This window comes from Mytilus trossulus, chromosome 14, assembly GCF_036588685.1.
Source record: "Mytilus trossulus isolate FHL-02 chromosome 14, PNRI_Mtr1.1.1.hap1, whole genome shotgun sequence".
NCBI lineage: Eukaryota > Metazoa > Mollusca > Bivalvia > Mytilida > Mytilidae > Mytilus > Mytilus trossulus.
In genome coordinates, this window is record NC_086386.1 from 39,974,161 (window position 1) to 39,990,231 (window position 16,071).

General features: G+C 29.9%; 1 protein-coding gene across 1 annotated transcript in view; it reads right to left on the bottom strand.

Moving 5' to 3' along the window:
• LOC134697750 (collagen alpha-1(I) chain-like) overlaps nt 1-16,071 on the bottom strand; it is a 154,732-nt gene that overhangs the window by 62,851 nt on the left and 75,810 nt on the right. The window contains exons 45-58 of the mRNA XM_063560036.1: nt 15,500-15,517; nt 15,103-15,138; nt 14,027-14,044; nt 13,633-13,668; nt 12,555-12,572; nt 12,158-12,193; nt 11,082-11,099; nt 9,601-9,618; nt 8,128-8,145; nt 6,655-6,672; nt 5,182-5,199; nt 3,709-3,726; nt 2,234-2,251; nt 760-777 (exon numbers count right to left, since the gene is read on the bottom strand). Of these exons, the coding sequence (XP_063416106.1) occupies nt 760-777; nt 2,234-2,251; nt 3,709-3,726; nt 5,182-5,199; nt 6,655-6,672; nt 8,128-8,145; nt 9,601-9,618; nt 11,082-11,099; nt 12,158-12,193; nt 12,555-12,572; nt 13,633-13,668; nt 14,027-14,044; nt 15,103-15,138; nt 15,500-15,517 (306 nt within the window). The remainder of the gene's footprint in view (nt 1-759; nt 778-2,233; nt 2,252-3,708; nt 3,727-5,181; nt 5,200-6,654; nt 6,673-8,127; nt 8,146-9,600; nt 9,619-11,081; nt 11,100-12,157; nt 12,194-12,554; nt 12,573-13,632; nt 13,669-14,026; nt 14,045-15,102; nt 15,139-15,499; nt 15,518-16,071) is intronic.

Sequence of the window (16,071 nt, forward strand, 5' to 3'; positions counted from 1 at the left end):
TTTATAGTTCAAAGGAATACTCATTGTTAAAGGTTGCATAAGAACGTTGGTAAAACCACGAAATTAAATATCCACTAACATACAATAAGACTTCTATTATCAAAAGAGTGTACCCTTTAAAATCAGACGAATACGCAGTGTGCGTTGTTTGCAAATTCAACAGACAAACTACAGTGCTATTAGGGGATTTGTTCAAACTATCACTTTTAATGGATAATTTTTTTTTTTTTTTTTTTTAAAGTAAATGAATAGTTTGATTACAATTTTGATGAAACGTATTTCTTTTGATATTTATTATTTGTGTCTTGTGAGCAAATACGATAAATTGTAACCAGAATGCATTTTATTTACACGTTGATACATACCAGTTTCTCCTTTGGGTCCTTGAGGTCCTGGTGTTCCTGAAAGTCAGAGATAATTAAAGGTCATCATTATTGTACTTTTAAAAGAAATTTTATTTTCAAGAACCCGACATTGGTATGAGTTAAAGTGTTTTAATGTGTACCAAGTTCGTCGTTTACTTTATATTTCTATAAAAACATTTATATGCGATATGCAAATACGTAAACAGCTATCAAAATATGGAATTAAACGGATGATTTGTCAGCAATTATTCAAAGGGTTTGTAATGATTAGAATGTTTACATATAATTGCAAGTATTTTGTTTAATCTCATTAAACTTAAATGTGTATTTGCAAGCATAACGGATACTGTGCAAACAGGGTGCAGTTGGCATAAAGACGAAAGTTGATACATACCATCGGCTCCGTTTGATCCTAAAAGTTAGAGAAAATAGGATAGCATAAGTTCAATAATATAAAAAAAATATCTTTTTATTTGTTATTATGGTTAGACTGGTATCATATTGTTCTTTTCTCTCAAAATTTCAGATAACTATCTTCTTTTTATTCCTTTGTATTCGTAGGAATGGTATTGCTGATTGCGTGGGAAGGTGTGGACAACGGATTTTATTGGTCAAAGAAATTCACATTTGTCAACCTGGTATACAAAAGTTGGCAAACTCAAGAAATTAAAAATCCACAAAAATAAAATAAGACTTCAATTTACAAAAGTTTGTATGTGGCTTGAAAATTGAACAAAAAGTCCAAAACGTTATCAAAGAAATCAAAAAAATGATTTGTAAGCAACGTTAAAAAATGTTTGTAATAAAAACAATGTTAAATATAATTGCAAGTGATTTGTTTAACCACATGAAAGTTATATGTGTATTTTTAAGAATGCATACCATTGGCTCCGTTTTGTCCGTCTGCGCCTGAAAGTAAGATAAGATATGCTAGTATAAGTACAATACATCAACATTATCTGTTTTAAAAATACATGACTTTTAGTTGTTAGTGTGCTTTGACAGGTATTATATTTTTCTTTAATCTCAACATTTCAGATAACTATCTTCTGTTGATTCATTTGTATTTGTAAGGATGCATGGCTGATTTTGTGGGAAAACGTGAACAACGAATTTTATAGTTCAAAGGAATACTCATTGTTAAAGGTTGCATAAGAACGTTGGTAAAACCACGAAATTAAATATCCACTAACATACAATAAGACTTCTATTATCAAAAGAGTGTACCCTTTAAAATCAGACGAATACGCAGTGTGCGTTGTTTGCAAATTCAACAGACAAACTACAGTGCTATTAGGGGATTTGTTCAAACTATCACTTTTAATGGATAAATTCTTTTTTTTTAAAAAGTAAATGAATAGTTTGATTAAAATTTTGATGAAACGTATTTCTTTTGATATTTATTATTTGTGTCTTGTGAGCAAATACGATAAATTGTAACCAGAATGCATTTTATTTACACGTTGATACATACCAGTTTCTCCTTTGGGTCCTTGAGGTCCTGGTGTTCCTGAAAGTCAGAGATAATTAAAGGTCATCATTATTGTACTTTTAAAAGAAATTTTATTTTCAAGAACCCGACATTGGTATGAGTTAAAGTGTTTTAATGTGTACCAAGTTCGTCGTCTACTTTATATTTCTATAAAAACATTTATATGCGATATGCAAATACGTAAACAGCTATCAAAATATGGAATTAAACGGATGATTTGTCAGCAATTATTCAAAGGGTTTGTAATGATTAGAATGTTTACATATAATTGCAAGTATTTTGTTTAATCTCATTAAACTTAAATGTGTATTTGCAAGCATAACGGATACTGTGCAAACAGGGTGCAGTTGGCATAAAGACGAAAGTTGATACATACCATCGGCTCCGTTTGATCCTAAAAGTTAGAGAAAATAGGATAGCATAAGTTCAATAATATAAAAAAAATATCTTTTTATTTGTTATTATGGTTAGACTGGTATCATATTGTTCTTTTCTCTCAAAATTTCAGATAACTATCTTCTTTTTATTCCTTTGTATTCGTAGGAATGGTATTGCTGATTGCGTGGGAAGGTGTGGACAACGGATTTTATTGGTCAAAGAAATTCACATTTGTCAACCTGGTATACAAAAGTTGGCAAACTCAAGAAATTAAAAATCCACAAAAATAAAACAAGACTTCAATTTACAAAAGTTTGTATGTGGCTTGAAAATTGAACAAAAAGTCCAAAACGTTATCAAAGAAATCAAAAAAATGATTTGTAAGCAACGTTAAAAAATGTTTGTAATAAAAACAATGTTAAAATATAATTGCAAGTGATTTGTTTAACCACATGAAAGTTATATGTGTATTTTTAAGAATGCATACCATTGGCTCCGTTTTGTCCGTCTGCGCCTGAAAGTAAGATAAGATATGCTAGTATAAGTACAATACATCAACATTATCTGTTTTAAAAATACATGACTTTTAGTTGTTAGTGTGCTTTGACAGGTATTATATTTTTCTTTAATCTCAACATTTCAGATAACTATCTTCTGTTGATTCATTTGTATTTGTAAGGATGCATGGCTGATTTTGTGGGAAAACGTGAACAACGAATTTTATAGTTCAAAGGAATACTCATTGTTAAAGGTTGCATAAGAACGTTGGTAAAACCACGAAATTAAATATCCACTAACATACAATAAGACTTCTATTATCAAAAGAGTGTACCCTTTAAAATCAGACGAATACGCAGTGTGCGTTGTTTGCAAATTCAACAGACAAACTACAGTGCTATTAGGGGATTTGTTCAAACTATCACTTTTAATGGATAAATTCTTTTTTTTTTAAAAGTAAATGAATAGTTTGATTAAAATTTTGATGAAACGTATTTCTTTTGATATTTATTATTTGTGTCTTGTGAGCAAATACGATAAATTGTAACCAGAATGCATTTTATTTACACGATGATACATACCAGTTTCTCCTTTGGGTCCTTGAGGTCCTGGTGTTCCTGAAAGTCAGAGATAATTAAAGGTCATCATTATTGTACTTTTAAAAGAAATTTTATTTTCAAGAACCCGACATTGGTATGAGTTAAAGTGTTTTAATGTGTACCAAGTTCGTCGTTTACTTTATATTTCTATAAAAACATTTATATGCGATATGCAAATACGTAAACAGCTATCCAAATATGGAATTAAACGGATGATTTGTCAGCAATTATTCAAAGGGTTTGTAATGATTAGAATGTTTACATATAATTGCAAGTATTTTGTTCAATCTCATTAAACTTAAATGTGTATTTGCAAGCATAACGGATACTGTGCAAACAGGGTGCAGTTGGCATAAACACGAAAGTTGATACATACCATCGGCTCCGTTTGATCCTAAAAGTTAGAGAAAATAGGATAGCATAAGTTCAATAATATAAAAAAAATATCTTTTTATTTGTTATTATGGTTAGACTGGTATCATATTGTTCTTTTCTCTCAAAATTTCAGATAACTATCTTCTTTTTATTCCTTTGTATTCGTAGGAATGGTATTGCTGATTGCGTGGGAAGGTGTGGACAACGGATTGTATTGGTCAAAGAAATTCACATTTGTCAACCTGGTATACAAAAGTTGGCAAACTCAAGAAATTAAATCCACAAAAATAAAATAAGACTTCAATTTACAAAAGTTTGTATGTGGCTTGAAAATTGAACAAAAAGTCCAAAACGTTATCAAAGAAATCAAAAAAATGATTTGTGAGCAACGTTAAAAAATGTTTGTAATAAAAACAATGTTAAAATATAATTGCAAGTGATTTGTTTAACCACATGAAAGTTATATGTGTATTTTTAAGAATGCATACCATTGGCTCCGTTTTGTCCGTCTGCGCCTGAAAGTAAGATAAGATATGCTAGTATAAGTACAATACATCAACGTTATCTGTTTTAAAAATACATGACTTTTAGTTGTTAGTGTGCTTTGACAGGTATTATATTTTTCTTTGATCTCAACATTTCAGATAAATATCTTCTGTTGATTCATTTGTATTTGTAAGGATGCATGGCTGATTTTGTGGGAAAACGTGAACAACGAATTTTATAGTTCAAAGGAATACTCATTGTTAAAGGTTGCACAAGAACGTTGGTAAAACCACGAAATTAAATATCCACTAACATACAATAAGACTTCTATTATCAAAAGAGTGTACCCTTTAAAATCAGACGAATACGCAGTGTGCGTTGTTTGCAAATTCAACAGACAAACTACAGTGCTATTAGGGGATTTGTTCAAACTATCACTTTTAATGGATAAATTCTTTTTTTTTTAAAAGTAAATGAATAGTTTGATTAAAATTTTGATGAAACGTATTTCTTTTGATATTTATTATTTGTGTCTTGTGAGCAAATACGATAAATTGTAACCAGAATGCATTTTATTTACACGTTGATACATACCAGTTTCTCCTTTGGGTCCTTGAGGTCCTGGTGTTCCTGAAAGTCAGAGATAATTAAAGGTCATCATTATTGTACTTTTAAAAGAAATTTTATTTTTAAGAACCCGACATTGGTATGAGTTAAAGTGTTTTAATGTGTACCAAGTTCGTCGTTTACTTTATATTTCTATAAAAACATTTATATGCGATATGCAAATACGTAAACAGCTATCCAAATATGGAATTAAACGGATGATTTGTCAGCAATTATTCAAAGGGTTTGTAATGATTAGAATGTTTACATATAATTGCAAGTATTTTGTTTAATCTCATTAAACTTAAATGTGTAATTGCAAGCATAACGGATACTGTGCAAACAGGGTGCAGTTGGCATAAACACGAAAGTTGATACATACCATCGGCTCCGTTTGATCCTAAAAGTTAGAGAAAATAGGATAGCATAAGTTCAATAATATAAAAAAAATATCTTTTTATTTGTTATTATGGTTAGACTGGTATCATATTGTTCTTTTCTCTCAAAATTTCAGATAACTATCTTCTTTTTATTCCTTTGTATTCGTAGGAATGGTATTGCTGATTGCGTGGGAAGGTGTGGACAACGGATTGTATTGGTCAAAGAAATTCACATTTGTCAACCTGGTATACAAAAGTTGGCAAACTCAAGAAATTAAATCCACAAAAATAAAATAAGACTTCAATTTACAAAAGTTTGTATGTGGCTTGAAAATTGAACAAAAAGTCCAAAACGTTATCAAAGAAATCAAAAAAATGATTTGTAAGCAACGTTAAAAAATGTTTGTAATAAAAACAATGTTAAAATATAATTGCAAGTGATTTGTTTAACCACATGAAAGTTATATGTGTATTTTTAAGAATGCATACCATTGGCTCCGTTTTGTCCGTCTGCGCCTGAAAGTAAGATAAGATATGCTAGTATAAGTACAATACATCAACGTTATCTGTTTTAAAAATACATGACTTTTAGTTGTTAGTGTGCTTTGACAGGTATTATATTTTTCTTTGATCTCAACATTTCAGATAACTATCTTCTGTTGATTCATTTGTATTTGTAAGGATGCATGGCTGATTTTGTGGGAAAACGTGTACAACGAATTTTATAGTTCAAAGGAATACTCATTGTTAAAGGTTGCATAAGAACGTTGGTAAAACCACGAAATTAAATATCCACTAACATACAATAAGACTTCTATTATCAAAAGAGTGTACCCTTTAAAATCAGACGAATACGCAGTGTGCGTTGTTTGCAAATTCAACAGACAAACTACAGTGCTATTAGGGGATTTGTTCAAACTATCACTTTTAATGGATAAATTCTTTTTTTTTTAAAAGTAAATGAATAGTTTGATTAAAATTTTGATGAAACGTATTTCTTTTGATATTTATTATTTGTGTCTTGTGAGCAAATACGATAAATTGTAACCAGAATGCATTTTATTTACACGATGATACATACCAGTTTCTCCTTTGGGTCCTTGAGGTCCTGGTGTTCCTGAAAGTCAGAGATAATTAAAGGTCATCATTATTGTACTTTTAAAAGAAATTTTATTTTCAAGAACCCGACATTGGTATGAGTTAAAGTGTTTTAATGTGTACCAAGTTCGTCGTTTACTTTATATTTCTATAAAAACATTTATATGCGATATGCAAATACGTAAACAGCTATCCAAATATGGAATTAAACGGATGATTTGTCAGCAATTATTCAAAGGGTTTGTAATGATTAGAATGTTTACATATAATTGCAAGTATTTTGTTCAATCTCATTAAACTTAAATGTGTATTTGCAAGCATAACGGATACTGTGCAAACAGGGTGCAGTTGGCATAAACACGAAAGTTGATACATACCATCGGCTCCGTTTGATCCTAAAAGTTAGAGAAAATAGGATAGCATAAGTTCAATAATATAAAAAAAATATCTTTTTATTTGTTATTATGGTTAGACTGGTATCATATTGTTCTTTTCTCTCAAAATTTCAGATAACTATCTTCTTTTTATTCCTTTGTATTCGTAGGAATGGTATTGCTGATTGCGTGGGAAGGTGTGGACAACGGATTGTATTGGTCAAAGAAATTCACATTTGTCAACCTGGTATACAAAAGTTGGCAAACTCAAGAAATTAAATCCACAAAAATAAAATAAGACTTCAATTTACAAAAGTTTGTATGTGGCTTGAAAATTGAACAAAAAGTCCAAAACGTTATCAAAGAAATCAAAAAAATGATTTGTGAGCAACGTTAAAAAATGTTTGTAATAAAAACAATGTTAAAATATAATTGCAAGTGATTTGTTTAACCACATGAAAGTTATATGTGTATTTTTAAGAATGCATACCATTGGCTCCGTTTTGTCCGTCTGCGCCTGAAAGTAAGATAAGATATGCTAGTATAAGTACAATACATCAACGTTATCTGTTTTAAAAATACATGACTTTTAGTTGTTAGTGTGCTTTGACAGGTATTATATTTTTCTTTGATCTCAACATTTCAGATAAATATCTTCTGTTGATTCATTTGTATTTGTAAGGATGCATGGCTGATTTTGTGGGAAAACGTGAACAACGAATTTTATAGTTCAAAGGAATACTCATTGTTAAAGGTTGCACAAGAACGTTGGTAAAACCACGAAATTAAATATCCACTAACATACAATAAGACTTCTATTATCAAAAGAGTGTACCCTTTAAAATCAGACGAATACGCAGTGTGCGTTGTTTGCAAATTCAACAGACAAACTACAGTGCTATTAGGGGATTTGTTCAAACTATCACTTTTAATGGATAAATTCTTTTTTTTTTAAAAGTAAATGAATAGTTTGATTAAAATTTTGATGAAACGTATTTCTTTTGATATTTATTATTTGTGTCTTGTGAGCAAATACGATAAATTGTAACCAGAATGCATTTTATTTACACGTTGATACATACCAGTTTCTCCTTTGGGTCCTTGAGGTCCTGGTGTTCCTGAAAGTCAGAGATAATTAAAGGTCATCATTATTGTACTTTTAAAAGAAATTTTATTTTTAAGAACCCGACATTGGTATGAGTTAAAGTGTTTTAATGTGTACCAAGTTCGTCGTTTACTTTATATTTCTATAAAAACATTTATATGCGATATGCAAATACGTAAACAGCTATCCAAATATGGAATTAAACGGATGATTTGTCAGCAATTATTCAAAGGGTTTGTAATGATTAGAATGTTTACATATAATTGCAAGTATTTTGTTTAATCTCATTAAACTTAAATGTGTAATTGCAAGCATAACGGATACTGTGCAAACAGGGTGCAGTTGGCATAAACACGAAAGTTGATACATACCATCGGCTCCGTTTGATCCTAAAAGTTAGAGAAAATAGGATAGCATAAGTTCAATAATATAAAAAAAATATCTTTTTATTTGTTATTATGGTTAGACTGGTATCATATTGTTCTTTTCTCTCAAAATTTCAGATAACTATCTTCTTTTTATTCCTTTGTATTCGTAGGAATGGTATTGCTGATTGCGTGGGAAGGTGTGGACAACGGATTGTATTGGTCAAAGAAATTCACATTTGTCAACCTGGTATACAAAAGTTGGCAAACTCAAGAAATTAAATCCACAAAAATAAAATAAGACTTCAATTTACAAAAGTTTGTATGTGGCTTGAAAATTGAACAAAAAGTCCAAAACGTTATCAAAGAAATCAAAAAAATGATTTGTAAGCAACGTTAAAAAATGTTTGTAATAAAAACAATGTTAAAATATAATTGCAAGTGATTTGTTTAACCACATGAAAGTTATATGTGTATTTTTAAGAATGCATACCATTGGCTCCGTTTTGTCCGTCTGCGCCTGAAAGTAAGATAAGATATGCTAGTATAAGTACAATACATCAACGTTATCTGTTTTAAAAATACATGACTTTTAGTTGTTAGTGTGCTTTGACAGGTATTATATTTTTCTTTGATCTCAACATTTCAGATAACTATCTTCTGTTGATTCATTTGTATTTGTAAGGATGCATGGCTGATTTTGTGGGAAAACGTGTACAACGAATTTTATAGTTCAAAGGAATACTCATTGTTAAAGGTTGCATAAGAACGTTGGTAAAACCACGAAATTAAATATCCACTAACATACAATAAGACTTCTATTATCAAAAGAGTGTACCCTTTAAAATCAGACGAATACGCAGTGTGCGTTGTTTGCAAATTCAACAGACAAACTACAGTGCTATTAGGGGATTTGTTCAAACTATCACTTTTAATGGATAAATTCTTTTTTTTTTAAAAGTAAATGAATAGTTTGATTAAAATTTTGATGAAACGTATTTCTTTTGATATTTATTATTTGTGTCTTGTGAGCAAATACGATAAATTGTAACCAGAATGCATTTTATTTACACGTTGATACATACCAGTTTCTCCTTTGGGTCCTTGAGGTCCTGGTGTTCCTGAAAGTCAGAGATAATTAAAGGTCATCATTATTGTACTTTTAAAAGAAATTTTATTTTCAAGAACCCGACATTGGTATGAGTTAAAGTGTTTTAATGTGTACCAAGTTCGTCGTTTACTTTATATTTCTATAAAAACATTTATATGCGATATGCAAATACGTAAACAGCTATCCAAATATGGAATTAAACGGATGATTTGTCAGCAATTATTCAAAGGGTTTGTAATGATTAGAATGTTTACATATAATTGCAAGTATTTTGTTTAATCTCATTAAACTTAAATGTGTATTTGCAAGCATAACGGATACTGTGCAAACAGGGTGCAGTTGGCATAAACACGAAAGTTGATACATACCATCGGCTCCGTTTGATCCTAAAAGTTAGAGAAAATAGGATAGCATAAGTTCAATAATATAAAAAAAATATCTTTTTATTTGTTATTATGGTTAGACTGGTATCATATTGTTCTTTTCTCTCAAAATTTCAGATAACTATCTTCTTTTTATTCCTTTGTATTCGTAGGAATGGTATTGCTGATTGCGTGGGAAGGTGTGGACAACGGATTGTATTGGTCAAAGAAATTCACATTTGTCAACCTGGTATACAAAAGTTGGCAAACTCAAGAAATTAAATCCACAAAAATAAAATAAGACTTCAATTTACAAAAGTTTGTATGTGGCTTGAAAATTGAACAAAAAGTCCAAAACGTTATCAAAGAAATCAAAAAAATGATTTGTAAGCAACGTTAAAAAATGTTTGTAATAAAAACAATGTTAAAATATAATTGCAAGTGATTTGTTTAACCACATGAAAGTTATATGTGTATTTTTAAGAATGCATACCATTGGCTCCGTTTTGTCCGTCTGCGCCTGGAAGTAAGATAAGATATGCTAGTATAAGTACAATACATCAACGTTATCTGTTTTAAAAATACATGACTTTTAGTTGTTAGTGTGCTTTGACAGGTATTATATTTTTCTTTGATCTCAACATTTCAGATAACTATCTTCTGTTGATTCATTTGTATTTGTAAGGATGCATGGCTGATTTTGTGGGAAAACGTGAACAACGAATTTTATAGTTCAAAGGAATACTCATTGTTAAAGGTTGCATAAGAACGTTGGTAAAACCACGAAATTAAATATCCACTAACATACAATAAGACTTCTATTATCAAAAGAGTGTACCCTTTAAAATCAGACGAATACGCAGTGTGCGTTGTTTGCAAATTCAACAGACAAACTACAGTGCTATTAGGGGATTTGTTCAAACTATCACTTTTAATGGATAAATTCTTTTTTTTTTTTTTTTTTTAAAGTAAATGAATAGTTTGATTAAAATTTTGATGAAACGTATTTCTTTTGATATTTATTATTTGTGTCTTGTGAGCAAATACGATAAATTGTAACCAGAATGCATTTTATTTACACGTTGATACATACCAGTTTCTCCTTTGGGTCCTTGAGGTCCTGGTGTTCCTGAAAGTCAGAGATAATTAAAGGTCATCATTATTGTACTTTTAAAAGAAATTTTATTTTCAAGAACCCGACATTGGTATGAGTTAAAGTGTTTTAATGTGTACCAAGTTCGTCGTCTACTTTATATTTCTATAAAAACATTTATATGCGATATGCAAATACGTAAACAGCTATCAAAATATGGAATTAAACGGATGATTTGTCAGCAATTATTCAAAGGGTTTGTAATGATTAGAATGTTTACATATAATTGCAAGTATTTTGTTTAATCTCATTAAACTTAAATGTGTATTTGCAAGCATAACGGATACTGTGCAAACAGGGTGCAGTTGGCATAAACACGAAAGTTGATACATACCATCGGCTCCGTTTGATCCTAAAAGTTAGAGAAAATAGGATAGCATAAGTTCAATAATATAAAAAAAATATCTTTTTATTTGTTATTATGGTTAGACTGGTATCATATTGTTCTTTTCTCTCAAAATTTCAGATAACTATCTTCTTTTTATTCCTTTGTATTCGTAGGAATGGTATTGCTGATTGCATGGGAAGGTGTGGACAACGGATTGTATTGGTCAAAGAAATTCACATTTGTCAACCTGGTATACAAAAGTTGGCAAACTCAAGAAATTAAATCCACAAAAATAAAATAAGACTTCAATTTACAAAAGTTTGTATGTGGCTTGAAAATTGAACAAAAAGTCAAAAACGTTATCAAAGAAATCAAAAAAATGATTTGTAAGCAACGTTAAAAAATGTTTGTAATAAAAACAATGTTAAAATATAATTGCAAGTGATTTGTTTAACCACATGAAAGTTATATGTGTATTTTTAAGAATGCATACCACTGGCTCCGTTTTGTCCGTCTGCGCCTGAAAGTAAGATAAGATATGCTAGTATAAGTACAATACATCAACATTATCTGTTTTAAAAATACATGACTTTTAGTTGTTAGTGTGCTTTGACAGGTATTATATTTTTCTTTAATCTCAACATTTCAGATAACTATCTTCTGTTGATTCATTTGTATTTGTAAGGATGCATGGCTGATTTTGTGGGAAAACGTGAACAACGAATTTTATAGTTCAAAGGAATACTCATTGTTAAAGGTTGCATAAGAACGTTGGTAAAACCACGAAATTAAATATCCACTAACATACAATAAGACTTCTATTATCAAAAGAGTGTACCCTTTAAAATCAGACGAATACGCAGTGTGCGTTGTTTGCAAATTCAACAAACTACAGTGCTATTAGGGGATTTGTTCAAACTATCACTTTTAATGGATAAATTCTTTTTTTTTTTTAAAGTAAATGAATAGTTTGATTATAATTTTGATGAAACGTATTTCTTTTGATATTTATTATTTGTGTCTTGTGAGCAAATACGATAAATTGTAACCAGAATGCATTTTATTTACACGTTGATACATACCAGTTTCTCCTTTGGGTCCTTGAGGTCCTGGTGTTCCTGAAGAAAGTCAGAGATAATTAAAGGTCATCATTATTGTACTTTTAAAAGAAATTTTATTTTCAAGAACCCGACATTGGTATGAGTTAAAGTGTTTTAATGTGTACCAAGTTCGTCGTCTACTTTATATTTCTATAAAAACATTTATATGCGATATGCAAATACGTAAACAGCTATCAAAATATGGAATTAAACGGATGATTTGTCAGCAATTATTCAAAGGGTTTGTAATGATTAGAATGTTTACATATAATTGCAAGTATTTTGTTTAATCTCATTAAACTTAAATGTGTATTTGCAAGCATAACGGATACTGTGCAAACAGGGTGCAGTTGGCATAAACACGAAAGTTGATACATACCATCGGCTCCGTTTGATCCTAAAAGTTAGAGAAAATAGGATAGCATAAGTTCAATAATATTAAAAAAATATCTTTTTATTTGTTATTATGGTTAGACTGGTATCATATTGTTCTTTTCTCTCAAAATTTCAGATAACTATCTTCTTTTTATTCCTTTGTATTCGTAGGAATGGTATTGCTGATTGCGTGGGAAGGTGTGGACAACGGATTTTATTGGTCAAAGAAATTCACATTTGTCAACCTGGTATACAAAAGTTGGCAAACTCAAGAAATTAAAAATCCACAAAAATAAAATAAGACTTCAATTTACAAAAGTTTGTATGTGGCTTGAAAATTGAACAAAAAGTCCAAAACGTTATCAAAGAAATCAAAAAAATGATTTGTAAGCAACGTTAAAAAATGTTTGTAATAAAAACAATGTTAAAATATAATTGCAAGTGATTTGTTTAACCACATGAAAGTTATATGTGTATTTTTAAGAATGCATACCATTGGCTCCGTTTTGTCCGTCTGCGCCTGAAAGTAAGATAAGATATGCTAGTATAAGTACAATACATCAACATTATCTGTTTTAAAAATACATGACTTTTAGTTGTTAGTGTGCTTTGACAGGTATTATATTTTTCTTTAATCTCAACATTTCAGATAACTATCTTCTGTTGATTCATTTGTATTTGTAAGGATGCATGGCTGATTTTGTGGGAAAACGTGAACAACGAATTTTATAGTTCAAAGGAATACTCATTGTTAAAGGTTGCATAAGAACGTTGGTAAAACCACGAAATTAAATATCCACTAACATACAATAAGACTTCTATTATCAAAAGAGTGTACCCTTTAAAATCAGACGAATACGCAGTGTGCGTTGTTTGCAAATTCAACAAACTACAGTGCTATTAGAGGATTTGTTCAAACTATCACTTTTAATGGATAAATTCTTTTTTTTTTTAAAAGTAAATGAATAGTTTGATTATAATTTTGATGAAACGTATTTCTTTTGATATTTATTATTTGTGTCTTGTGAGCAAATACGATAAATTGTAACCAGAATGCATTTTATTTACACGTTGATACATACCAGTTTCTCCTTTGGGTCCTTGAGGTCCTGGTGTTCCTGAAAGTCAGAGATAATTAAAGGTCATAATTATTGTACTTTTAAAAGAAATTTTATTTTCAAGAACCCGACATTGGTATGAGTTAAAGTGTTTTAATGTGTACCAAGTTCGTCGTCTACTTTATATTTCTATAAAAACATTTATATGCGATATGCAAATACGTAAACAGCTATCAAAATATGGAATTAAACGGATGATTTGTCAGCAATTATTCAAAGGGTGTGTAATGATTAGAATGTTTACATATAATTGCAAGTATTTTGTTTAATCTCATTAAACTTAAATGTGTATTTGCAAGCATAACGGATACTGTGCAAACAGGGTGCAGTTGGCATAAACACGAAAGTTGATACATACCATCGGCTCCGTTTGATCCTAAAAGTTAGAGAAAATAGGATAGCATAAGTTCAATAATATAAAAAAATATCTTTTTTTTTGTTATTATGGTTAGACTGGTATCATATTGTTCTTTTCTCTCAAAATTTCAGATAACTGTCTTCTTTTTATTCCTTTGTATTCGTAGGAATGGTATTGCTGATTGCGTGGGAAGGTGTGGACAACGGATTTTATTGGTCAAAGAAATTCACATTTGTCAACCTGGTATACAAAAGTTGGCAAACTCAAGAAATTAAAAATCCACAAAAATAAAATAAGACTTCAATTTACAAAAGTTTGTATGTGGCTTGAAAATTGAACAAAAAGTCCAAAACGTTATCAAAGAAATCAAAAAAATGATTTGTAAGCAACGTTAAAAAATGTTTGTAATAAAAACAATGTTAAAATATAATTGCAAGTGATTTGTTTAACCACATGAAAGTTATATGTGTATTTTTAAGAATGCATACCATTGGCTCCGTTTTGTCCGTCTGCGCCTGAAAGTAAGATAAGATATGCTAGTATAAGTACAATACATCAACATTATCTGTTTTAAAAATACATGACTTTTAGTTGTTAGTGTGCTTTGACAGGTATTATATTTTTCTTTAATCTCAGCATTTCAGATAACTATCTTCTGTTGATTCATTTGTATTTGTAAGGATGCATGGCTGATTTTGTGGGAAAACGTGAACAACGAATTTTATAGTTCAAAGGAATACTCATTGTTAAAGGTTGCATAAGAACGTTGGTAAAACCACGAAATTAAATATCCACTAACATACAATAAGACTTCTATTATCAAAAGAGTGTACCCTTTAAAATCAGACGAATACGCAGTGTGCGTTGTTTGCAAATTCAACAAACTACAGTGCTATTAGGGGATTTGTTCAAACTATCACTTTTAATGGATAAATTCTTTTTTTTTTAAAAGTAAATGAATAGTTTGATTATAATTTTGATGAAACGTATTTCTTTTGATATTTATTATTTGTGTCTTGTGAGCAAATACGATAAATTGTAACCAGAATGCATTTTATTTACACGTTGATACATACCAGTTTCTCCTTTGGGTCCTTGAGGTCCTGGTGTTCCTGAAGAAAGTCAGAGATAATTAAAGGTCATCATTATTGTACTTTTAAAAGAAATTTTATTTTCAAGAACCCGACATTGGTATGAGTTAAAGTGTTTTAATGTGTACCAAGTTCGTCGTCTACTTTATATTTCTATAAAAACATTTATATGCGATATGCAAATACGTAAACAGCTATCAAAATATGGAATTAAACGGATGATTTGTCAGCAATTATTCAAAGGGTTTGTAATGATTAGAATGTTTACATATAATTGCAAGTATTTTGTTTAATCTCATTAAACTTAAATGTGTATTTGCAAGCATAACGGATACTGTGCAAACAGGGTGCAGTTGGCATAAACACGAAAGTTGATACATACCATCGGCTCCGTTTGATCCTAAAAGTTAGAGAAAATAGGATAGCATAAGTTCAATAATATTAAAAAAATATCTTTTTATTTGTTATTATGGTTAGACTGGTATCATATTGTTCTTTTCTCTCAAAATTTCAGATAACTATCTTCTTTTTATTCCTTTGTATTCGTAGGAATGGTATTGCTGATTGCGTGGGAAGGTGTGGACAACGGATTTTATTGGTCAAAGAAATTCACATTTGTCAACCTGGTATACAAAAGTTGGCAAACTCAAGAAATTAAAATCCACAAAAATAAAATAAGACTTCAATTTACAAAAGTTTGTATGTGGCTTGAAAATTGAACAAAAAGTCCAAAACGTTATCAAAGAAATCAAAAAAATGATTTGTAAGCAACGTTAAAAAATGTTTGTAATAAAAACAATGTTAAAATATAATTGCAAGTGATTTGTTTAACCACATGAAAGTTATATGTGTATTTTTAAGAATGCATACCATTGGCTCCGTTTTGTCCGTCTGCGCCTGAAAGTAAGATAAGATATGCTAGTATAAGTACAATACATCAACATTATCTGTTTT